This window comes from Oncorhynchus mykiss, chromosome 2 (genome assembly GCF_013265735.2).
Source record: "Oncorhynchus mykiss isolate Arlee chromosome 2, USDA_OmykA_1.1, whole genome shotgun sequence".
Lineage (NCBI taxonomy): Eukaryota > Metazoa > Chordata > Actinopteri > Salmoniformes > Salmonidae > Oncorhynchus > Oncorhynchus mykiss.
Window position 1 is genome coordinate 98,812,310 of NC_048566.1, and position 24,662 is coordinate 98,836,971.

The window sequence follows — 24,662 nt, forward strand, 5'->3', positions numbered from 1 at the left end:
GTAAAATAGAAGAAATGACACATCTGTAAACTTGATCAGGATACAAAAGCAGAGGCAGACAGTCCGGTAATCATAACGACGACATAGACAGGCGATCCTCACACAAGTGTTGTAAAGGTTCAATGGACCATCGAAATCAACAAATCAGAATTGACGGAAACAGATATTCTGAAGAATAAGGCTAGACTTAAAGAGTTAAAAGCGAAAATGGAAAAAGTTAAGGACCAACAATAAAAGGTAACGGATTCTGAATCACAGGCTCCAGGAACCTGATGCGTTCAGAGGTTCAGGTTATTTTTGCCGCAAGGGGACGGTTCGTATTCGCTGACACCTGACAGTTCTGGGTCGCATCGGAATGTGAGAAATCGGTCATTCTTAATCCAGCATGGGTTCAATCTAGTAGCATAAATGACAAACATTTATTACGATACAAACAAAAATTACTTTAGCAACCAAAGCAAATGATCTGCTCCTACTTTCGTACAGAGTTAGTACAGTGTTTTTATGCATCAAACAGGAAGTCCCTTTTAGGGTCATATTTGGATTATACTTGCTGCCTAGTAAAAAATTGCCTTTTCTCCAGCGAGATTCTCCCACGATAGCCTGGTCGCAGATGAATTTATGCTCTTGCATATTCTAAGATCAGTTTGGCACGACAATGAGTTGGTATGATAGAAGACTGGCAGTCCCAGATGTCTGAGTGCTACAGACTCAGAACCAATGAATTGACAACTAGCAAGCTATCCCTTGTCCCTTTTAGTTTTTAACCATTTCCTTTCAATAGATGTACTCATTGTCGTTGCTCTTGCCCAGCACTCATGTTGTGTTTGGATGTTAAATCCATCTCTGTGTTTCTGGGTCCTGGGGACCCAAGCGGGTGAACTATTTAGTTTTCTCCCTATCAGAGAAGATTGGGAAACATTTGCATCTATCCCAAATGGCATCTGTGTGTTAATCAATAGCCCTCATTTACAAAGTACAAAACTGTATTATTGTGAGCAGCTGCTTGAGCACAAGCTGTAAAACGTTAAACAGTGCCCCCTGTTGGCTGGGAAGGAATATTATAATCAACCCCCAATTTTTTTTGTCATGACGACGTCAAGCCCCAATCTCCAACTGAAGCTTTCGGTTGCCAAGTAACAAATCAAGTAATAAATCACAGACAAATAATCTTAAAATTCTTTATTCATAAACTTGATGCAAGTTTACAAATTACTGTACATGGTCAAAATGTCCCTTGATAACAAAAAAACAAAGCATGCCAACCAACGGGTGCAAAACTTGACAATCTGTCCCAACCATTTGTTGACGACCAGAAAATGATTTTACAAATTAGTATTAGTCTAGATAGAGAAGACAGATTAACCTTCTATCAAAAACACTGTCCAGGTACAGAGGAACGTGCAAACCTATTTAAAATCACAGAATGAATGACTGAACTGACTCTGCCCAAAGTGAATGAGCACCTATACCCCACCCTCCGCCTCCTTCCAGAGATTTTGGGTCCTGTCCAGAATCAACCCCTAGTCACTCTACCTACCCCCTCCCCCAGACACTTGTGGAGATCTGAGAAGGTTGGACACGAGTAATAAATGTGGTAATATATTCACCGAGCCCCGATCAGAGCATATGGCTTAAACCTATCAAATTTGTATCAGAGTCCGTCGGTATCAAGCGTCTCAAGAGTATGGGGATCTGATCTAGGATCCTCCTTGTCCGTGTCATCATATTCGTAATTATCTGTGAAGAGAAATCCTCCTAGATCAAGACTCCCACTCTGAGACACTTGATACATACAGCCTCAGATCCCACTGGTGTCTGGGGGTAGGTGGGGGGGGGGGGGGTTGTTTTCTAGACAGGGCCTGGGTATCAAGTGGGAAGCAGCTACCTAAACGTGAGAGGAAAGTTCTACTCAGCTGAACTAAGTTACTCAAAAAAAAAACAAAAAAAAATGGGAATCACAAGACATCAATTCTGTGCAGAAGTAACGGACCCAGGCTTTGGCTACCGGATTCCCTATGTAGGGGGGCACTACTTTAGACCACAGCCCTATGGGTCCTGGTCAAAAGTAACGCCCTATTTAGGGAATAAAAAAAAGGGTACCATTTGGGACGTAATCTTGGGTCATACGGAGCCAAGTAGATGTACTACTAAACGACCATCCCCTTCTTCCCTCTCGACCCTTAGAAATTCAAACAACCCGTCGCCATTTTCCACATTTCTCCATAAGTGGGAGCCTGTACGATTGAAGGAAAAAAAGGACATAATAGTCCCTCTAGAAAGACAGAGTTTTCCTCCGATTCAGAAAAAGGTGAGATCCTAAAAACTTGATTTGTTAGTTCAGGTGTATTGACTTCTGAGGCACACATCCTTGCCATTTTGTGCAAAAAAATATATACTTACCCATTACAGACAAGATATATTTAAAGACCTCCTCTCACACTCAGAAATAAAAACCCATAGTAGCCTAGCCTAGATATATGTATTAGGGACTAAAGACAACAAAGACCAGCAGATACCCATGTTTCTGATACAAGCCAAAAGCATGGAGGTAGACATGCAGATAAGACCCTAGCAGTGTTTTAGATGGCACCCTATTCCCTATATAGTGGACTATGAGCCTTGGACAGAAGGAGTGAACTATATAGGGACTAGGGTGCCAATTGGGAGAGACATATTATAGTATAATGTTGAAAACACTAAACAAAACAGGGTAAATATCAGCGTTACAAAATTTCCACATTTCAGTTCATGAGAGCAATTTATACTGTCATTATACTGTAATCCTTATTAGTATACCTCAAAAAAAGATGTTTAGCCAAAACATATTCTTGGTTTAACAAGGTGGAAAAACGCAGAAACACTATTCAGTATGTATAGACAAATGGTCAACCAGGTCTGGTATTCTAGGGTAGCATCCCAAATGGCACCCTATTCCCTATATAGTGCACTACTTTAGACCAGAGCCCTATAGAACCCTATATATAATGCACTACTTTAGACCAGAGCCCTAATAGAACCCTATTCCCTATATATAATGCACTACTTTAGACAAGAGCCCTATAGAACCCTATTCCCTATATATAATGCACTACTTTAGACCAGAGCCCTATAGAACCCTATTCCCTATATAGTGCACTACTTTAGACCAGAGCCCTAATAGAACCCTATTCCCTATATATAGTGCACTACTTTAGACCGGAGCCCTATAGAACCCTATTCCCTATATAGTGCACTACTTTAGACCGGAGCCCTATAGAACCCTATTCCTATATAGTGCACTAATTTAGACCGGAGCCATATGAGGAGCGATAGGGTCCAATTTAGGACGCATCTTAAGATGTTATTATTTTACCAGGTCAGGAGAGCTCCCCTCCAAATACACTGAACAAAAAAGATAAAACGCAACTTGTAAAGTGTTGGTCCCATGTTTCATGAGCTGAAATTAAAGATCCACAGAATTTTCCATATGCACAAAAAGCCTATTTCTCTCATATTTTGTTCACAGATTTGATTACATCTCTCTTAGTGAGCATTTCTCCTTTGCCAAAATAATTCATCCACCTGACAGGTGTGGCATATCAAGAAGTTGATTACATGGCATGATCATTACACAGGTGCACCTTGTACGAGGGACAATAAAAGGCCACTAAAATGTGCCGTTTTTTTCACAACACTATGCCACAGATATCTCAAGTAGAGGGAGTGTGCAATTGGCATGCCGACAGCAAGGATTGTCCACCTGAGCTTTTGGCAGAGAACTGAATGTTCATTTTTTTTTACCATAAGCCGCCTCCAACTTCGTTTTATAGAATTTGGCAGTACATCCAACCGGCCTCACAACCGCAGACCACGTGTTACCAAGCTAGCCCCCCTCTACATCCGACTTCTTCACCTGCGGGATCGTCTGAGACCAGCCACCCGGACAGCTGATGAAACTGAGGAGTATTTCTGTCTGTAATAAAACCCCCCTGGGGGAAAAACTCATTCTGATTGGCTGGGGGTGGGCCTGGTTCCCAAGTGGGTGGGCCTATGCCCTCCCAGGCCCTTTCCATGGCTGTGCCCATGCCAAGTCATTTGAAATCCATAGATTAGGAACTAATTAATGTATTTCAATTGACTTATTTCCTTATTTCCTTATATAATAAAATAATTTAAAGTGTTGCATTTATATTTTTGTTCAGTATAGTTACCTGTGTTTCAATTTAGGTAGCTATAGAATATATCACCCAATAAAACTCACTACTGGTATACTAGTATAATAGCTCAATGAAAACTCTTTGTCCTTTAATAACACAAAATATGATCCATCGAAAACATACAACTATGTAAGACCCACAATGCATCAGTCTCCAGTTAAAGCCGACTAAGTTAACTAACTGGTGATTTAGTTATGGTAACTAGCTGGTAATGCAACTATGGTAACTAGCTGGTAATGCAACTATGGTAACTAACTGGTAATGCAACTATGGTAACTAGCTGGTGATCTGGCTGCCTATGGTAACTAACAGGTAATGCAACTATGGTAACTAGCTGGTGATGAAGCTGCCTATGGTAACTAACAGGTAATGCAACTATGGTAACTAGCTGGTGATGAAGCTGCCTATGGTAACTAACAGGTAATGCAACTATGGTAACTAGCTGGTGATGAAGCTGCCTATGGTAACTAACAGGTAATGCAACTATGGTAACTAGCTGGTGATGAAGCTGCCTATGGTAACTAACAGGTAATGCAACTATGGTAACTAGCTGGTGATGAAGCTGCCTATGGTAACTAACAGGTAATGCAACTATGGTAACTAGCTGGTGATGAAGCTGCCTATGGTAACTAACAGGTAATGCAACTATGGTAACTAGCTGGTGATGAAGCTGCCTATGGTAACTAACAGGTAATGCAACTATGGTAACTAGCTGGTGATGAAGCTGCCTATGGTAACTAACAGGTAATGCAACTATGGTAACTAACAGGTAATGTAAACGACTATGGTAACTAACTGGTAATGTAGCTATGGTACCTAGCTGGTAATGTAGCTGGCTATGGTAACGGTGTTGTGCCGTGGTAGCCTTGCATGCTATGCTCCAGCCTGGTTGGTCCCAGGTCCATTTGTGCCGTCTTGTCCTATGGTCATTAGAGGACAATAGGCTTGGGCGATATATACAATTTATACCGGGGTAATAACGAATGGTATGATTTAGAATTTAGGGTTTTTTGGGGTGGGGTGGGGGGTTGTTATGGGAGAGAGTGCTACGCCACTGCCTATAACTTTAAATTTAGTATAACTATAAGTAAATCTAAGATGGGTTAAATAAATGATATCCAGCTCAGGGCTCCAGCTATGCACGATGCTTGTTGACTTGCTAGCTAAGTGTTGAGATGTCAAGATCAAGCTACTTAGTTACAGCAGAGACGTTCAATCCCTTCCTGGATCAAGAGCCCCCGTTACCTAAATTTGTTTTGTGCATAAAAATAGAGCCAACAACTTCTGTGCACATTCGGTAATACCGCATAACCCGGTACGGTAAAGAAACGGAATGAACTTCTGGATACAGACCAAACCCCAGGAGATCTGGAACCAGGCCATCCCCTACGCGATCCCCTTAAATAGAAAAACAACATGACAGATGCCTTGGTGGAGCTAGCTCACTTAACCATTCTTAAAAAAAAATGGTACGCAGTGGTAGATTTCATCCCAAAATGGCAACTCGTTTACTACAGCGTCCAGTTTTTTTTTGACCGACACGTTTATCAGAAAAAATAAAAAAAAGAAGAATGATCCAGAGTTACATTGCTTTCATAAGAATGTTGTCCATATCCTGCTTTTTCATTCCCATAGGTCAAAGGTGAAAAGAAGTGCACTATCTAGATACTAGGGTGTCATTTGGGAGACCCCTTCCTGCATCCTAGTCACCCACCATTTTGTCACCAATCTGGCACATGATGTTACTGCTGGGACATAAAAAATATAAAAAAAAGCAACAAAAAAAAGCCAGCAAGCAGAATAACAATACATTTAACCATATACTATTTCTTTTAAACAACGTCTGTAATTTGGTACCAGTAAATATTACACAAAGTAAGCGGAAAAAAATGAGCAGCGTCACTAAAGATGACATCACTGAAACATCTTAAGTGATCCTCCATCTTCCTTCATATTCGCTTTAAAATCCAACTGTCACCACAGAGAGGTTTCAGGTCAAATCCAACTGTCACCGCAGAGAGGTTTCAGTTCAAATCCAACTTTCACCACAGAGAGGTTTCAGTTCAAATCCAACTGTCACCGCAGAGGTTTCAGTTCAAATCCAACTTTCACCAAAGAGAGGTTTCAGTTCAAATCCAACTGTCACCAAAGAGAGGTTTCAGTTCAAATCCAACTTTCACCAAAGAGAGGTTTCAGTTCAAATCCAACTGTCACCAAAGAGAGGTTTCAGTTCAAATCCAACTGTCACCGCAGAGGTTTCAGTTCAAATCCAACTGTCACCACAGAGAGGTTTCAGTTCAAATCCAACTGTCACCACAGAGAGGTTTCAGTTCAAATCCCACCGCCAATGCTGTGGCTGGCTGTAAGAGCGTACAGCTTCACACTAAAAACAGGTGGTGGTGGTTGTGGATACGAACAAACCAGCTCTAGTCAGACCTGTCTGCTGTACAGTAGGTAGGTTCTCTCACCGAGGAGGAACTAATCAAGATGATCCGTTAGTCGAGCCCACGTCGTCAAAACCAGCGCATGTATGGAAGGAGAAAAGGCTGTTCTCCACATCGAGAGAGAGATAAGGGAAAACAAAATGTGAAAAGATGCAACAGGACAGCCGAGCCCCTCAGTTATAACAGACATTCTCCTCAGGTGAAGGGGACAGTGGAGTGATGCAACAGGACCGCCGAGCCCCTCAGTTATAACAGACATTCTCCTCAGGTGAAGGGGACAGTGGAGTGATGCAACAGGACCGCCGAGCCCCTCAGTTATAACAGACATTCTCCTCAGGTGAAGGGGGCTGTGGAGTGATGCAACAGGACCGCCGAGCCCCTCAGTTATAACAGACATTCTCCTCAGGTGAAGGGGACAGTGGAGTGATGCAACAGGACCGCCGAGCCCCTCAGTTATAACAGACATTCTCCTCAGGTGAAGGGGACAGTGGAGTGATGCAACAGGACCGCCGAGCCCCTCAGTTATAACAGACATTCTCCTCAGGTGAAGGGGACAGTGGAGTGATGCAACAGGACCGCCGAGCCCCTCAGTTATAACAGACATTCTCCTCAGGTGAAGGGGACAGTGGAGTGATGCAGCAGGGAGTAGACAGTCTAGCCCGTTATTGGGCCAGGCAGAGAAGAGATACTGGTCTACTGAGCTGACGACAGGCCAGACGGAAGAATTTGCCAGTTGGTTTCCACAAGAAAGATGATATAACTCCCAAATAAGTCAGAAGGGAGAAAATAGCTCCAAAAGAAATTAAAATATATTGTTGTTGTTTTTTGTTTTTTTTTACCCAAAAGACATTATGTTCCCAGGGAGAATGATGAGTGAACTCTTTACCCATCTTCTTTAGGAGGTGTGTACCAGCCTGAAAAAAATAAATAAAAATAAACACACAAGGTTGCCATAACAACCACGGATTTGTATCATCATCATCGTCTATTTTCATTCCTGTTTATATGGATCGATAGTTCAATGAGGATCATTTACCATTCTTTTCGTGAATCTGCACCAGGGATTTGTATGACTGTTGTGCCCTGGCAAGACTGTACTGATTCTACAAGAATATTAGTGAAAATACGGATTAGATTCATCTTCAACAACCTCACATGGTGTGACAAAAAAAAATAATCTAATGTTTACCAAAAGTTACTACAGTTGTTTACCTTATTGGCTCCGAACTGCACCCTGGCTTTTCCTTTGACTAGGGTCGCGTTGATCTGCATGATGACAGACTCAATGGAATAGGCACTGCTCCAACCCTGGAACAACACAAAGAAATACTAATTGGTCGGTCTGAAAACCTCGTCAGATCAGTGGCAATGAAGGAGAGGAGGTGAGGAGGAGAACAGACTTTAAAAAACAGTTTTTTTTTTGGTTTGTTTTAAAAAGACAATTGAGCAAAGAGAACGAGACAGCGTCTTCAGGAACTTTGGTGAGGGACAAACAACGTATGAATCGTATTCAAATACAGACCTGTTTTGTGAGAAGCTCCATACACAAGGCCCCGCCGCCAAGAACGTACCTGAAAAAGAGGACAGAGAAGTACCAAGACTGGTTCACGAACTAGAAAATAATTTGGCCCATCTAATTTTAGTCATTTAGCAGAAGCTAAAGTATTTTGAAAAGACTACTCTAGATCACGTTCAGGGACATGAGGAAAAGGACAAACAGACTACTCTAGATCACGTTCAGGGACATGATGAAAAGGACAAACAGACTACTCTAGATCACGTTCAGGGACATGATGAAAAGGACAAACAGACTACTCTAGATCACGTTCAGGGACATGATGAAAAGGACAAACAGACTACTCTAGATCACGTTCAGGGACATGATGAAAAGGACAAACAGACTACTCTAGATCACGTTCAGGGACATGAGGAAAAGGACACAGACAGACTACTCTAGATCACGTTCAGGGACATGATGAAAAGGACAAACAGACTACTCTAGATCACGTTCAGGGACATGATGAAAAGGACAAACAGACTACTCTAGATCACGTTCAGGGACATGAGGAAAAGGACAGACAGACTACTCTAGATCACGTTCAGGGACATGATGAAAAGGACACAGACAGACTACTCTAGATCACGTTCAGGGACATGATGAAAAGGACAGACAGACTACTCTAGATCACGTTCAGGGACATGAGGAAAAGGACAAACAGACTACTCTAGATCACGTTCAGGGACATGATGAAAAGGACAGACAGACTACTCTAGATCACGTTCAGGGACATGATGAAAAGGACACAGACAGACTACTCTAGATCACGTTCAGGGACATGATGAAAAGGACAGACAGACTACTCTAGATCACGTTCAGGGACATGATGAAAAGGACACAGACAGACTACTCTAGATCACGTTCAGGGACATGATGAAAAGGACACAGACAGACTACTCTAGATCACGTTCAGGGACATGATGAAAAGGACAAACAGACTACTCTAGATCACGTTCAGGGACATGATGAAAAGGACAGACAGAATACTCTAGATCACGTTCAGGGACATGATGAAAAGGACACAGACAGACTACTCTAGATCACGTTCAGGGACATGAGGAAAAGGACACAGACAGACTACTCTAGATCACGTTCAGGGACATGATGAAAAGGACAAACAGACTACTCTAGATCACGTTCAGGGACATGATGAAAAGGACACAGACAGACTACTCTAGATCACGTTCAGGGACATGATGAAAAGGACACAGACAGACTACTCTAGATCACGTTCAGGGACATGATGAAAAGGACACAGACAGAATACTCTAGATCACGTTCAGGGACATGATGAAAAGGACACAAACAGACTACTCTAGATCACGTTCAGGGACATGATGAAAAGGACACAGACAGACTACTCTAGATCACGTTCAGGGACATGATGAAAAGGACACAGACAGACTACTCTAGATCACGTTCAGGGACATGATGAAAAGGACAGACAGAATACTCTAGATCACGTTCAGGGACATGATGAAAAGGACAGACAGAATACTCTAGGGTAAAAACAGAAGCGTAGGACAATAAGACCATCCAGACGTCACTGAGCAGCACTCACCCTCCGGACAGAACAGGAGAGACGACCCGTACGAATGGTGGGTCAAAAGGAAAGTTATCCTGAAAGTGTCAAACAAGAAAACACATTTATCATCGCAAAACCTCTATCCCGCCTCATAAAAAAATTAAATAATAATTAATTTATTTATTTTAAAAAATCAAATCAAATGAATAAAACTCACTTTATATGAGAAACTGAGCAGAATGTAGTCCACCCCTTCCTTTTCCTTCAGAACCTGCAAGTCACTATGTAACGGACTATCTGGGTCTACCCTGTTAAAATAACGACAGAATGATTACACTGTATTATCCGGACTTAAGACACAGCTAGGAAACAGGGGAAGCTACCACCGCTCTGTGAAATAATACCCGGCTCTGAAAACTTACGTTCTTATTTTGACGTGCCATTCATAAAGGCTGTCATTGACTAGCTCCACCGAATAAATACCTGGAAATGAATAACAAGATATATACAGGTGAACATCACTGTTAAATCAACGTGTTATCGTCATCAGACCTACAATCACTGGAGGGTTAGGACCAATGGGGTGCTGAGCCAGGCCAGCACTCAGCTGTCTTGTAACTCTGACCTGTCGATCTCTCACCTGTCTTGTAACTCTGACCTGTCGATCTCTCACCTGTCTTGTAACTCTGACCTGTCGATCTCTCACCTGTCTTGTAACTCTGACCTGTCGATCTCTCACCTGTCGATCTCTCACCTGTCTTGTAACTCTGACCTGTCAATCTCTCACCTGTTGATCTCTCACCTGTCTTGTAACTCTGACCTGTCGATCTCTCACCTGTCTTGTAACTCTGACCTGTCGATCTCTCACCTGTCTTGTAACTCTGACCTGTCAATCTCTCACCTGGCTTGTAACTCTGACCTGTCAATCTCTCACCTGTCGATCTCTCACCTGTCTTGTAACCCCGACCTGTCGATCTCTCACCTGTCTTGTAACTCTGACTTGTCGATCTCTCACCTGTCGATCTCTCACCTGTCGATCTCTCACCTGTCGATCTCTCACCTGTCGATCTCTCACCTGTCTTGTAACCCCGACCTGTCGATCTCTCACCTGTCTTGTAACTCTGACTTGTCGATCTCTCACCTGTCGATCTCTCACCTGTCTTGTAACTCTGACCTGTCAATCTCTCACCTGTCTTGTAACTCTGACCTGTCAATCTCTCACCTGTCGATCTCTCACCTGTCTTGTAACTCTGACCTGTCGATCTCTCACCTGTCTTGTAACTCTGACCTGTCGATCTCTCACCTGTCTTGTAACTCTGACCTGTCAATCTCTCACCTGTCGATCTCTCACCTGGCTTGTAACTCTGACCTGTCAATCTCTCACCTGTCGATCTCTCACCTGTCTTGTAACTCTGACCTGTCGATCTCTCACCTGTCTTGTAACTCTGACCTGTCGATCTCTCACCTGTCGATCTCTCACCTGTCTTGTAACTCTGACCTGTCGATCTCTCACCTGTCTTGTAACTCTGACCTGTCAATCTCTCACCTGTCGATCTCTCACCTGTCTTGTAACTCTGACCTGTCGATCTCTCACCTGTCTTGTAACTCTGACCTGTCGATCTCTCACCTGTCGATCTCTCACCTGTCTTGTAACTCTGACCTGTCGATCTCTCACCTGTCTTGTAACTCTGACCTGTCGATCTCTCACCTGTCTTGTAACTCTGACCTGTCGATCTCTCACCTGTCTTGTAACTCTGACCTGTCGATCTCTCACCTGTCTTTTAACTCTGACCTGTCGATCTCTCACCTGTCTTGTAACTCCGACCTGTCGATCTCTCACCTGTCTTGTAACTCCGACCTGTCGATCTCTCACCTGTCTTGTAACTCCGACCTGTCGATCTCTCACCTGTCTTGTAACTCCGACCTGTCGATCTCTCACCTGTCTTGTAACTCCGACCTGTCGATCTCTCACCTGTCTTGTAACTCCGACCTGTCGATCTCTCACCTGTCTTGTAACTCCGACCTGTCGATCTCTCACCTGTCTTGTAACTCTGACTTGTCGATCTCTCACCTGTCGATCTCTCACCTGTCTTGTAAATCTGACCTGTCGATCTCTCACCTGTCTTGTAACTCTGACTTGTCGATCTCTCACCTGTCGATCTCTCACCTGTCGATCTCTCACCTGTCGATCTCTCACCTGTCTTGTAACCCCGACCTGTCGATCTCTCACCTGTCTTGTAACTCTGACTTGTCGATCTCTCACCTGTCGATCTCTCACCTGTCGATCTCTCACCTGTCGATCTCTCACCTGTCTTGTAACCCCGACCTGTCGATCTCTCACCTGTCTTGTAACTTTGTGATCTGTAGATCTCCCTGAGTTCCTTCATGAGACGATCAGACGCCTGAACTGAACCAGAAACGGCACCCTGAAACAGGCATCACAACACGGATCAGAACCAGGCTACCTTAGAGCAAGACAAGAGACTATAAAAAACGGTGGAAATGTTCCCGTTCCCCCCCCCACCCTCTTGAAAAAAAGAAAAAGACGCCTTACCGAATGAGCACTTACGTTCAAGTGGTCCTGCCTCTGGTTCTTACGGATCTTCTCAAGGATGGCCAGGTTCTCCTTCAAATCAAATCACATCCAACTTTATTAATGCAGTAGGAAGTGCTTCATTTAAATAATAAAAAGTTAGAAACTAAATGTTGACAAAAATAGCTCAATTAAGATAGCAAAACAATAGTAAACAAAGTAATAATATACAGCAAAGTGTACACAGTACAACGTAACGCTGACTTTCACAATTACAAGAAGCCATTTTTTTCAAAACAACATGCAAGGAAAAGACAGTTATTGCCAAAGAAAATTGTCTTTCAGAAATCTCAGCATTCAATATGATTTCCAGAGGAGCTGCTCATTGTTTTTTAAATTTTATTTATATTTTTTTATATTTTAACTTTATTTAACTAGGCAAGTCAGTTAAGAACAAATTCTTATTTTCAATGACGGCCTAGGAACAGTGGGTTAACTGTCTTGTTCAGGGGCAGAGTGTCAGATTTGTACCTTGTCAGCCTCTGTGATTTGAACTTGCATCACTTTCGGTTGCTAGTCCAACGCTCTAACCACTAGGCTACCCTGGAAATAATATTCAGATTTTGCCATGACAACATGGAAGAGGAGCCTCGAAAGTAGAATACGATTTATAACAAAGTAAAAAACATGTTTTTAAATAAAAACATTTAGCTGTTAGGTAGGAAAGTTGTTGTATTTTGAGCCGTAAGATGTTTTGTGGTTGGAATTGCCATATTTTAGAGGTGAAAATGTAGTTTGACAGAATGGTTTTGTCTGGAAAAACAAAACAAAAATGGTTGCTTAGTAACCAGACACCAAGACGATCTGTGGAGAAAGAAAAGTTCCAATATTTACGTAACCTTTGTGATTGGAGGATATATCTGTGGTAAAGCGACTCAGGATTAAATCCTAAACCTAACCTTATTTTCATTTATTTTTTACTATTATAGCCAATTTTTGACTGTGGTAACTTGTGGAAAACCAAATCCTTTCTGCACAAACTGTCAGATACCGTTTCAGGGAAGCTCATCTTCGTGCTCGTCATCCTCACCGGGGTCTTGAACTGACTGCAGTTCGGCGTCGTAACCGACTTCAGTGGGCAAATGCTCACCTTCGATGGCGACTGGAGAAGTGCGCTCGCCACGGATTAATCCCGGTTTCAAATGCACCCGGCAGATGGCAGACAGCGTGTATGGCGTCGTGTGGGCGAGCGGTTTGCTGATGTCAACGTTGTGAACAGATTGCCCAATGGTAGCAGTGGGGTTATGGTATGGGCAGGCATAAGCTACGGACAATGAACACAATTGCATTTTATCAATGGCAACTTGAATGCCCGAGATACCGTGACGAGATCCTGAGGCCCGTTGTCGTTCCATTCATCCGCCGCCATCATCACCTCATGTTTCAGCATGATAATACACGGCCCCATGTCTCAAGGATTTGTACACAATTCCTGGAATCTGAAAATGTCCCAGTTCTTCCATGGTCTGCACTCTCACCAGACATGTCCCCTATTGAGCATGTTTGAGATTCTTTGCATCAATGTGTATGACAGCGTGTTCCAGTTCACGCCAATATCCAGCAACTTCCCACAGCCATTGAGGAGGAGTGGGACAACATTCCACATGCCACAATCAACAGCCTGATCAACTCTATGTGAAGGAGATGTGTCGCTGACTGGTTTTCTGATCCATGTCCCTGTTTTTTTTTTAAAAGGTATCTGTGACCAACAAGATGCATATCTGTATTCCCAGTCATGTAAAATCCATAGATTAGGGCCTAATTAATTTATTTCAATTGACTGATTTCCTTATATGAACTGTAACTCAGTAAAATCTTTGAAATTGTTGCATGTTGCATTTATATTTTCTCTCAGTGTAGATAGACATATATAGAGAGAGAGCAAGGGAGAGACAACGACAGAGAGCGAGGGAGGGAGGGAGAGACCGACAGAGAGCGAGGGAGGGAGGGAGGGAGAGACCGACAGAGAGCAAGGGAGGGAGGGAGAGACCGACAGAGAGCGAGGGAGGGAGGAAGAGACCGACCGACAGAGAGCGAGGGAGAGAGACCGACCGACTGACAGAGAGCGAGGGAGAGAGAGAGAGACCGACCGACAGAGAGCGAAGGAGAGAGACCAACCGACAGAGAGCGAGAAAGAGGTGTGTATCACAGTAATCACCTTCTCAATCCCGTCGTCCTCTGACTTCTTCCCATGTACAGGCTCCTCCTCCTTCATCTCATAGTGGTCCAGGTCTTCAATGTCCTGCTGAACACAAACACCGTTATCACATATAGAGTTATGCATACACACAAGCAGGGCTCCAGGCTAACATTCCTCATCACCCTCCAAGAATCCAACCTTAGTGAAATTTCAACCGTCCCAACCTGAAGATATACCGCCCCAACCTGAAGATATACCGCCCCAACCTGAAGATATACCGTCCCAACCTGAAGATATACCGTCCCAACCTGAAGATATACCGTCCCAACCTGAAGATATACCGTCCCAACCTGAAGATATACCGTCCCAACCTGAAGATATACCGCCCCAACCTGAAGATATACCGTCCCAACCTGAAGATATACCGTCCCAACCTGAAGATATACCGTCCCAACCTGAAGATATACCGTCCCAACCTGAAGATATACCGTCCCAACCTGAAGATATACCGTCCCAACCTGAAGATATACCGTCCCAACCTGAAGATATACCGTCCCAAATTAAGAAAAATATTTGTTTACGTTTTGATATGACAACATGGGTCTACTCTAGAACATTCAAATAGACAAAAAGATGTTTCCTTTTTTCGAGGCACGTTGGAATAACATGAAATCTATATTGCACAAAAAACAAACTCAACATGTAAAATGTTGGTCCCATTTTTCATGAAATAAAAGATCCCCATCAAAATCCATACGCACAAAAAAATATATTTGTCAGATATTGTGAAAAAATTTGTTTTACATCCCTGTTAGTGAACATTTCTCTTTTGCTAAGATAATTAATCTACATGACAGGTTCGGCATATCAAGAAGCTGATTAAACAGCATGATCATTACACAGGTGCACCTTGTGCTGGGTCCACTCTAAAATGTCCTGTTTTGTCACACAACGCCACAGATGTCTCAAGTTTTGAGGGAACGTGCAATTGGCATGCTGAGTGCACCAATGTCCACCAGAGCTGTTGCATAGAAAATGTGAATGTTCATTTCTCTACCATAAGCAGTTTGAGAATTTGGCAGTACAGCCAAGTTCTGCACAAACTGTCAGAAACCGTCTCAGGGAAGCTCATCTGCATACTCGTCTTCCTCACCAAGGTCTTGACCTGACTGCAGTTTGGTGTCGAAACAGACTTCAGTGGGCAAATGCTCAACTTCAATGGCACGCTGGAGAAGTGTGCTCTTCACGGATGAATCCCAGTTTCAAACTGTATGGAGTCGTGTGGGCGAGTGGTTTGCTGATGTCAAAGTTTTGAACAGAGATGGTGGCGGTGGGGCTATGGTTTGGGCAGGCATAAGCTACGGACAATGAACACAATTGCATAGTATCGATGGCAATGTGAATGCACAGAGATACCGTGACGAGATCCTGAGGCCCATTGTCGTGCCCTTCATCTGCTGCCATCACCTCATGTTTCTGTTTCAGCATCATAATGCACTGTCCCACGTCGCAAGGATCTGTAAACAATTCCTGGAAGCTGAAAAGGTCCAACTTGTTCCATGGCCTGCATACTCAGATTCCACAGGCCACCATCAGCCTGATCAACTCTATGTGAAGGAAATGTGCCGTGCTGCATGAGGCAAATTGTGATCACACCAGATACAGATGCATATCTGTATTTCCAGTCATTATGTGAAATCCATGGATTAGGACCTAATAAATGTATTTAAAATTGACTGATTTCCTTATGCGAACTGTAACTCAGTAAAATATTTGAAATTGTTATATGTTGTGTATGTTTTTTGTTCAGTATAAATAATTAGCTTTTTTGTCAAAGTGTAGGTGATAGCCTATGCGTATTGGCTACAGCCTGTCATGTCCAGACAGATGCTTTACATGAGGAGACAGAAATGTAGGTAACGATCGGTAACGATCGGTAACTATCGGTAACGATCGGTAACTATCGGTAACGATCGGTAACTATCGGTAACGATACTTTTAATTACATGAATAAAACGCTGCTCATGTTCGACAAATATATTGTAGGATAATTAACATTAACGTCTACAGGCTTGATACTTTAGACATAGGCCACTCAAAGCACAGTTTGTTCAGATCACAAGAGCGGAAAGTGCCTGTTAAGCAACGCAATTGCAATCTGAGCGGAGGAAGTCAGTGAGCGGAGGAAGTCAGTGAGCGGAGGAAGTCAGTGAGCGGAGGAAGTCAGTGAGCGGAGGAAGTCAGTGAGCGGAGGAAGTCAGTGAGCGGAGGAAGTCAGTGAGCGGAGGAAGTCAGTGAGCGGAGGAAGTCAGTATTTTGGAACTATTTAACCATAACCTGGAGGTTTTAATGTCATTTTATGGGGCATGTCTTACCGTGTTTTAAGGTAGCCTAACCAAAATAGGACCACAGAAACGTTGAGGGAATTATTTTATAAACATTGAAAACAGCTTTTCTCTCGTGTTCTATTGGTTTAAAAAAATCTACTTTCTTTCATTGTCCAGCAGCCAAAGACACAATCTTACTCATATTAGCGATAATCCTAGTCATTTTAGCAACCTCATGCTAGTTGACGATAATCCTAGTCATATTAGCAATCCATGCTAGTTGACGATAATCCTAGTCATATTAGCATCCCATGCTAGTTGACGATAATCCTAGTCATATTAGCAATCCATGCTAGTTGATGATAATCCTAGTTATATTAGCAATCCATGCTAGTTGACGATAATCCTAGTCATATTAGCAATCCATGCTAGTTGATGATAATCCTAGTCATATTAGCAATCCATGCTAGTTGATGATAATCCTAGTTATATTAGCAATCCATGCTAGTTGACGATAATCCTAGTTATATTAGCAATCCATGCTAGTTGATGATAATCCTAGTTATATTAGCAATCCATGCTAGTTGACGATAATCCTAGTTATATTAGCAATCCATGGTAGTTGACGATAATCCTAGTTATATTAGCAATCCATGCTAGTTGACGATAATCCTAGTTATATTAGCATCCCATGCTAGTTGTTGCATCTTTAGATCTCCCCTCATTTTAAATGTCAAACTTTCATTTCCGTCACAAGAAACCTCTTGGATGTGCAGTGGGGTTTTAGAACGGTACATCTGCACGTAGCCTACTGCCGTGTGAATATATTGTTTATCGACATTTTAAACTAAACGTTCAGATCCATTGCATCCGCCTCATTACTGGTTATAACGTTGTAATTATGTTCAGTGGTTGTATGAATTTAGGATCTATCGTCCCAGAACTGTTCCCAAGTCTGTTTTGAACCGTCCCAGACATATTTTTTCCCATCATCCCATGGGATGACAGGACGCCCTTAAACTCAAGGCCTGCACACAAGAGAGGTTTTATATAGTACACGTACACACAAGATACCTTATATACAGCACACGCACAATACATGTAAGATGAATGTGGATATTATCTCTATATGTAATGTTTGTTGAACACAGGTAGGTAAACATGCACACACACAAAAACCGGTACACACACACACACCTCGCCCATTTCTTCCTCCTCCTCCTCCTCGGATGTCACTTCATCTGCTGGTCCATGCTATAAAGAGAGCGGGAAAGGGAAAGACAAAAATATGGATTGTGAGTTTAAAGACGAGGCATGCCTTCTGACTATCAATTTTGGTATGGAATGTTACTCAGGCCCAGAATACGATTATTGCCTTGCGATAGGGCTGTCCTCATCCTTGAGTCACAATATTTAGATTTGTCTGAAACATCATTTGAGGCTAAAATTATTTCCACTTAAAATGTGATTCAAACCAACTGAATATTTGTTGACTTCAAACTGTGTGGGGGGGGGGTCAGCCTACAAAACGTGATTCAAATCAGAGTCCACCAGTTCTAGATTCTATTTATATGGGGTTGTCAGGCCTACCAAATAAATAGAATTTCATAGTAGAATGAGCCCTACCTTGCGCTCTGGGTTGATGGGCCCAGCAGGGAGGGGCTGATCTAGCATCTCAACATCTGGGTGCTGGGGCAGGTTGTACAGTCGACACAGGTCACAGATGAGACGCTTCAGCTGCTGCAGGAGCTGGGGAAACAAAACACACAACAGGTCAACTGTCATTCAACAGGTCAACTGTCATTCAACAGGTCAACTGTCATTCAACAGTATCTCTTTGGAGCCGGGGTCATCGCGCGACTAAAAACACAAGGAATTCAGTCCCCAAAAAATTAATTTAAAGTAGGAAATCTGTTGACCAAGTATTCCCAGGAATAACAAAGAAAAGAGAAAAAGAGAAAAGCATTGGGACAGTACATGTTTGTGTTGTTTTACCTCTGTACTCCAGGATTTCAGATTTGAAATTATACAATGACCATGGAGGTTAAAGTGCAATCTGTTTGCTTTAATTTGAGGGTATTTTCATCCATATCGGGTGAACCGTGTATTGTGCAATTTTGGAGTTACTTTTATTGTAAATAAGAATATGTTTCTAAAAAAAACTTCTACATTAATGTGGACGCTACAATGATTACGGATAATCCTGATTGAATTGTGAATAATTGTGAGTGAGAAAGTTACAGAGGCATAAATATCTAACAGAGGCCCAAAACACTAACCTCCAATACTATCGTAATGGTGAGAGGTTAGCATGTCTTGATGGTATGATATTTGTGTGGCGCAGCAATCTAAGGCACTGCATCTCAGTGCTAGAGGAGTCACTACAGACCCTGGTTCAATTCCAGGCTGTATCACAACCCCAACGTGATTGGGAGTCCCATAGGGCGGCGAACAATTGGCCTAAGTTCGGGTAAAAGGCATATATAGTGTGACGGACCCTTTTAAATTTTTATTTCATTTTTTACAATCAAACAATTTTGTAGGTGATATTAGGGCCTATGCCTTCTGTGAGAGCCGGTAGCGACATCCTACAGCACATAGTATTGAAGATGAAGGTAGAAAACTCCACAATCTACACACACACACAGGTAAGAGACTTACCAAAGATGTTCCTTTTCTGACATCTTCCAAGCGCTCCAACACCTCTGTCAGACTTGGATCATCAGAGTCAACAAACCAGATTGGGGGTGTAGAGGGGTATGACTCCTGGGAGGGGAGGGGATGATCAATTGATCACATCATTACTTGGTAAAGCTCTAATGGAACAGCATTGAACTGTAGCTAGTAGGTGGAGCTACTTCAGTATAAAGGAATTATATTTTACATATAGAAAGAAGCATCGATAAATATGCAACCTACCTACCTATAGTAGCGCTGACATATAACGTTATGTCCTGGTTTTTAGTTAGCTAGCTAATGAGAACAACCCTTACTCATTATTTTACCCAGGACTATTCATCATCTCCATTAGTCAGCAATTGTGTTCGCAGGTCACGTTACCTTTTGACAAGTAATTGTATAAATAAAAATTAAATTAAAAAAAAGGTACAAATATCAATATATATTTTTATAGATTGGCCTTGTGGCAAAAAGGCATTGTGAGTTTAAAAAATAAATAATTTAAAGACGCATTAGCCTACTAGCTAACATTAGCTTAATAACAACCCCCCAAAAAAGGGGTAACGTTTACAAATAGGAATCTTATTTCTTGTTTTCTAACGAGTTAGCTAGCATAGCTAACTATACCTGGACATATGACCCCCTTTTTTAAAAAACATTTTTTTTATTAGGAGTATAAACTAACTGAAAAGTCTTAGCACATTTATATATTATGTGGTTAGCTAATGATCTCCAACAACAACAAAAAAAACAAAACAAAGCATAGCTAGTCAAATTCGTCATGTTTATCGCCCTGTGTGTGTCTGTCTGTACTAGCTACGTTAGCTACGCTAGTTTCTTTCTTACCGTGATGTTGCAATGTATTATCAACAGTTTTTCACCGGTTACATTAAACTGACAACTAAGCTCATCGGGCTTCCAATCGATAATTCTGAAACGTTCGTGGTTTGGGTCAAAAATTGACTCCAAAAACTTCAATTCGGCCTTCAGACCCGAAACCGACATCTTCCACTCACATCTCAAACCAGGCAGTCCGCGGGGGAGGGGAGGGGAAGTTGGGGTGTATTGAGACCGCGTAGTCGGTGCTTGGTAGGAATATCATATAGTCCAATGTTTCTGAATACATAACAGGTGAAGTAGATATATATGTATGATTAATATGGATTGAGATCAAATTCTGTAAAAAATATATATATATAAAAAAAAATGTAAAATGTATTTTTTTTTTTGCACAATGCTGAGCCAGTGCAGGGCACTCTTATTGAGATGGGATCTCAGCACCATCCTGAAAGGGCATGAGGCTCACAGTCCTGTCAGATAAACCAAATTCCTCTGCTAGGTATTGTCATCATACTGGCCGCTATTGTGATTATTCAGCAAGGTAGAACCTAGATGGAATCTGAAATATAGGCTACCTATGTACACTGAACAAAAATATACATTCAACATGTAATGCGTTGGTTTCACATCCCAGAGATGTGTTCACAAATGTGTTTACATCCCTGTTAGTGGGCATTTCTCCTTTGCAAAAATAATCAAATCACCTGACAGGTGTGGCACATCAAGAAGCTGATTAAACAGCATGATCCGTACACAGATGCACCTTGCGCTGGGGACAATAAAAGGCCACCTTAAAATGTGCAGTTTTGTCATGAAATACTATGCCACCGATGTCTCAAGTTTTGCGGGAGCGTGCAATTGGCATGCTGAATGCAGGAATGTCCACCAGACCTGTTGCCAGATAATTGAATGTTCATTTCTCTACCATAAGCCGCCTCCAGCGTTGTTTTAGAGAATTTGGCAATACCTCCAACCGGACTCACAACCACGTGTAACCACGCCACCCCAGAACCGCCACAACAGGCGGGATAGTCTGAGGCCAACCACCCAGACAGCTGATGAAACTGGGTTTGCACAACCTTTCAGAAACGGTCTCAGGCAAGTTCAACTGCGGGCTCATCGTCCTCACCAGGATCTTGACTTGACTGCAGTTTGGAGTCGTAACCGACTTCAGTGGGTAAATGCACACCTTTGATGGCCACTGGCACGCTAGAGAAGTGTGCTCCTCACGGATGAATCCCGGTTTCTACTGTACCCGGCAGATGGCAGACAGCGTGTAGGGATTCATGTGGGTGAGCGGTTTGCTGATGTCAACGTTGTGAACAGAGTGTCCCATGGTGGCGGTGGGGTTGTAGTATGGGCAGGCATAATCTACGGACAACAAACACAATTGCATTTTATTGATGGCAATTTGAATGCACAGAGATACTGTGACGAGATCTTGAGTCCCATTGTCGTGCCGTTCATCCTCTGCCATCACCTCATGTTTCAGCATGATAATGCACGGCCTCATATCACACAAATCTGTAAACAATTCCTGGAAGCTGAAAAGGTCCAACTCGTTCCATGGCCTGCATACACAGGCCACAATCAACAGCCTGATCAACTCTATGCGAAGGAAATGTGCCGCGCTGCATGAGGCAAATGGTGGTCACACCAGATATTGACTGGGTTTCTGATCCACACCCATACACCCATTTTTTTAAGGTATCTGTATTCCCAGTCATGTGAAATCAATAGATTAGGACCTAATTGATTTATTTAAATTGAATGATTTCCTTATATGAACTGTAACTCAGTAAAATCTTTGAAATTGTTGCATGTTGCAATTATAGTTTTGTTCAGTGTAGAATTATTATTATAGGCCTACAATAATTCTCATGATGGAGGATTGTTGTCATTATTTTAATGAACAATAAAAAAATATTAATTTCTATATTTCTCTTTATTTAACCTTTGTCTTCCAAACACCTGAAACATAGCAATAGAATAAATTATAATTAATTATATGTTATGAACAAGCATGCAAGTCAACACTTTGCATCCATTCTAAACGGGTCAGTGTAGACCTACTGAACACTGAGTGTACAAAACATTAAGAACACCTTCCCCCTAAGAACAACCCTCCGAATGGCACAAGCATTTAGCTACACCTGCAATAACATCTGCTAAACATGTGTATACGACCAATAACATTTGATTTGGGCACACACTCCTTATATTCAATTAAACAATTTCCTCCCAACCAGTCTCTCAACACGTTCTTTCACTAGTGTGGTGGGTTTGACAATCATAGCAACCGACCTTAATGAACAAATGAATAAGTAATAAGTCAGGTCTTTTCACACCCCCTCAACTACAGTGAGAATTTGGGTTGAGTGATTAACTGACTTGCCGGTTGTTTTGTTTTGTTTTTAAACAACTAATTGACCAAGGTCCGTTCATTGATATGAATTGCATTTTGTTCGATCAAGCCCAAACTGTGCGATGTAGTAGGGATTTGTAGTTTCTAACAGGCCAATATTCGACAAAGTTCAGCATTAGAAAACGTGGTAATGAACTACAATGACCATAATCCATTGCGTGCCTACTTGTCCAGTCTGAGACAGAGAGAAGAGACTGAAGAACATACAATCAAGAGGGTCTCTACCTGAAAATACATGACCTAAGATTGATAGTGGTATTCAGCATTCATAAAAGTGTGCCTTATTTACCTTGAAGAACTACTAAAATATAGATTTTGTCATGTGATGATGACTTGGAATTAAATAATATTTATCAAATAAGCCTAAAACAAATGTAATATATACAACTTAAATATTTTATTAAAATTAAGTGAATAGGAGGAATGGTCAGTCACTACCATCATGGGACTTGTATTGATTGTTTTATTCTGTATTGATACAGCCTTCAACCCACATAATGCATAGTGCATTTAATGACTAAAAAACATTATCGAAATCGAAAACCAGGATAATAAAATAAAAAAAAATCATAATAAATAACCTTAGAGCTGAAATATCATTAGGTGTCAGTCATTTTATCTGATATTCCACTCTATAATGAACAGTCCTATATCAAAAGAAAGCTGTTGTCAATCAATGCAGTTTTTCAGTCTTGTCAACAGATGTTAGTAAACCCATTTATTCTTCCTATACATGGAACAAAAATATAAACGCAACATGCAACAATTTCATTTTTTTTTTTTTTACCGAGTTACAGTTCATATAAGGAAATCAGTCAATTGAAATAAATTAATTAGGCCCTAATCTATGGATTTTACATGACTGGGTAGGAGAGGGTGGGCCTGGAAGGGCATGTGCCCACACACTGGGGAGCCAGGTCCAGCCAATCAGAATTAGTTTTCCCCCACAAAAGGGCTTTATTACAGACAGAAATACTCCTCAGTTTCATCAGCTGTCCGGATGGTTGGTCTCAGACGATCCGGCAGGTGAAGAAGCCGGATGTGGAGGTCCTGGGTTGGCGTGGTTACATGTGGTCTGCAGTTGTGAGGCCTGTTAGACGTACTGACAAATTATCTAAATTGATGTTGGAGGCGGCTTCTGGTAAAAAAAAATGTTCTGGTAACAGCTCTGGTGGACATTCCTGCATTCAGCATGCAGATTGCACGTTCCCTCAAAACTTGAGACGTCTGTGATATTGTGTTGTGTGACAAAACTGCATATTTTAGAGTGTCCTTTCATTATCTCAGCATCAGGTGCCCCTGTGTAATGATCATGCTGTTTAATCATCAGCTTCTTGATAATCCATCCACCTGACAGGTGTGGCATATCTTGGCAAAGGAGACATGTTCACTAACAGGGATGTAAACAAAATAGTGTGCACAACATTTTAGAGAAATAAGCTTTTTGTGTTTATAGACAAATTCTGGGATCTTTTATTTCAGCTCATGAAACACTTGACATGCTGCATTTATATTTCTGTTCAGTATAATAAGCCAAGGTGTAATCATTGGAGACTGCGTGCCTCTCTCTCTCTCTCTGTTATCCAATCATTGACATAACTGCCCACGCCCTCAGGAGAAAAAGGTTCAAGAAGTTCAAGGCAGGACAGCCAATGCGATTGCAATCTCACTCTCTCTCGCCTTTGAGCAAGGCACTGAACCCTAATTGCTCCTGTAAGTCCCTATGGGTAACAGTGTTTGCTAAATGACTCAAATGTAATAAACAGTTGGACGTTCTTCAAATAACAGCTAATGAACAATTTAAGAGATTCCTCCGCGACACCACTACCTTTAACTTCATTTGACAAGTATTCCTGTCAGAGCTTAAGGTTCAACTCAAAAGCTCATTCACTCGAGAAAGGAAAAATAACTGTGTTTATCAGACATCCTTGA

General features: G+C 41.9%; 1 protein-coding gene across 15 annotated transcripts; it reads right to left on the reverse strand.

Annotated features, from left to right (window-relative positions):
• Positions 1 to 7,471: 7,471 nt before the first annotated feature.
• LOC110502520 (ubiquitin-conjugating enzyme E2 Q2) lies at positions 7,472 to 20,556 on the reverse strand. 15 transcript variants are annotated; one of them, XM_036960454.1, is made up of 16 exons: positions 20,312 to 20,556; positions 19,448 to 19,552; positions 18,413 to 18,535; positions 17,984 to 18,040; positions 14,478 to 14,564; positions 12,281 to 12,352; positions 12,068 to 12,152; positions 11,765 to 11,956; positions 10,709 to 11,353; positions 10,149 to 10,209; positions 9,944 to 10,034; positions 9,763 to 9,821; positions 8,166 to 8,214; positions 7,856 to 7,951; positions 7,680 to 7,746; positions 7,472 to 7,557 (listed from the first exon to the last, which is right to left on the reverse strand). In XM_036960454.1, the coding sequence occupies exons 1-16, from the start codon at positions 20,468 to 20,470 to the stop codon at positions 7,526 to 7,528; spliced, it is 1,980 nt and encodes a 659-aa protein (XP_036816349.1). In that variant the 5' UTR covers positions 20,471 to 20,556; the 3' UTR covers positions 7,472 to 7,525. The 15 variants fall into 15 exon arrangements, 6 of the variants coding, with proteins under 6 accessions (XP_036816349.1, XP_036816392.1, XP_036816381.1 ...); XM_036960497.1 differs by lacking the exons at positions 10,709 to 11,353; positions 11,765 to 11,956 and having other exon boundaries at positions 12,296 to 12,352; positions 14,478 to 14,561; XM_036960486.1 differs by lacking the exons at positions 10,709 to 11,353; positions 11,765 to 11,956 and having other exon boundaries at positions 14,478 to 14,561.
• Between the last annotated feature and the right edge of the window lie 4,106 nt (positions 20,557 to 24,662).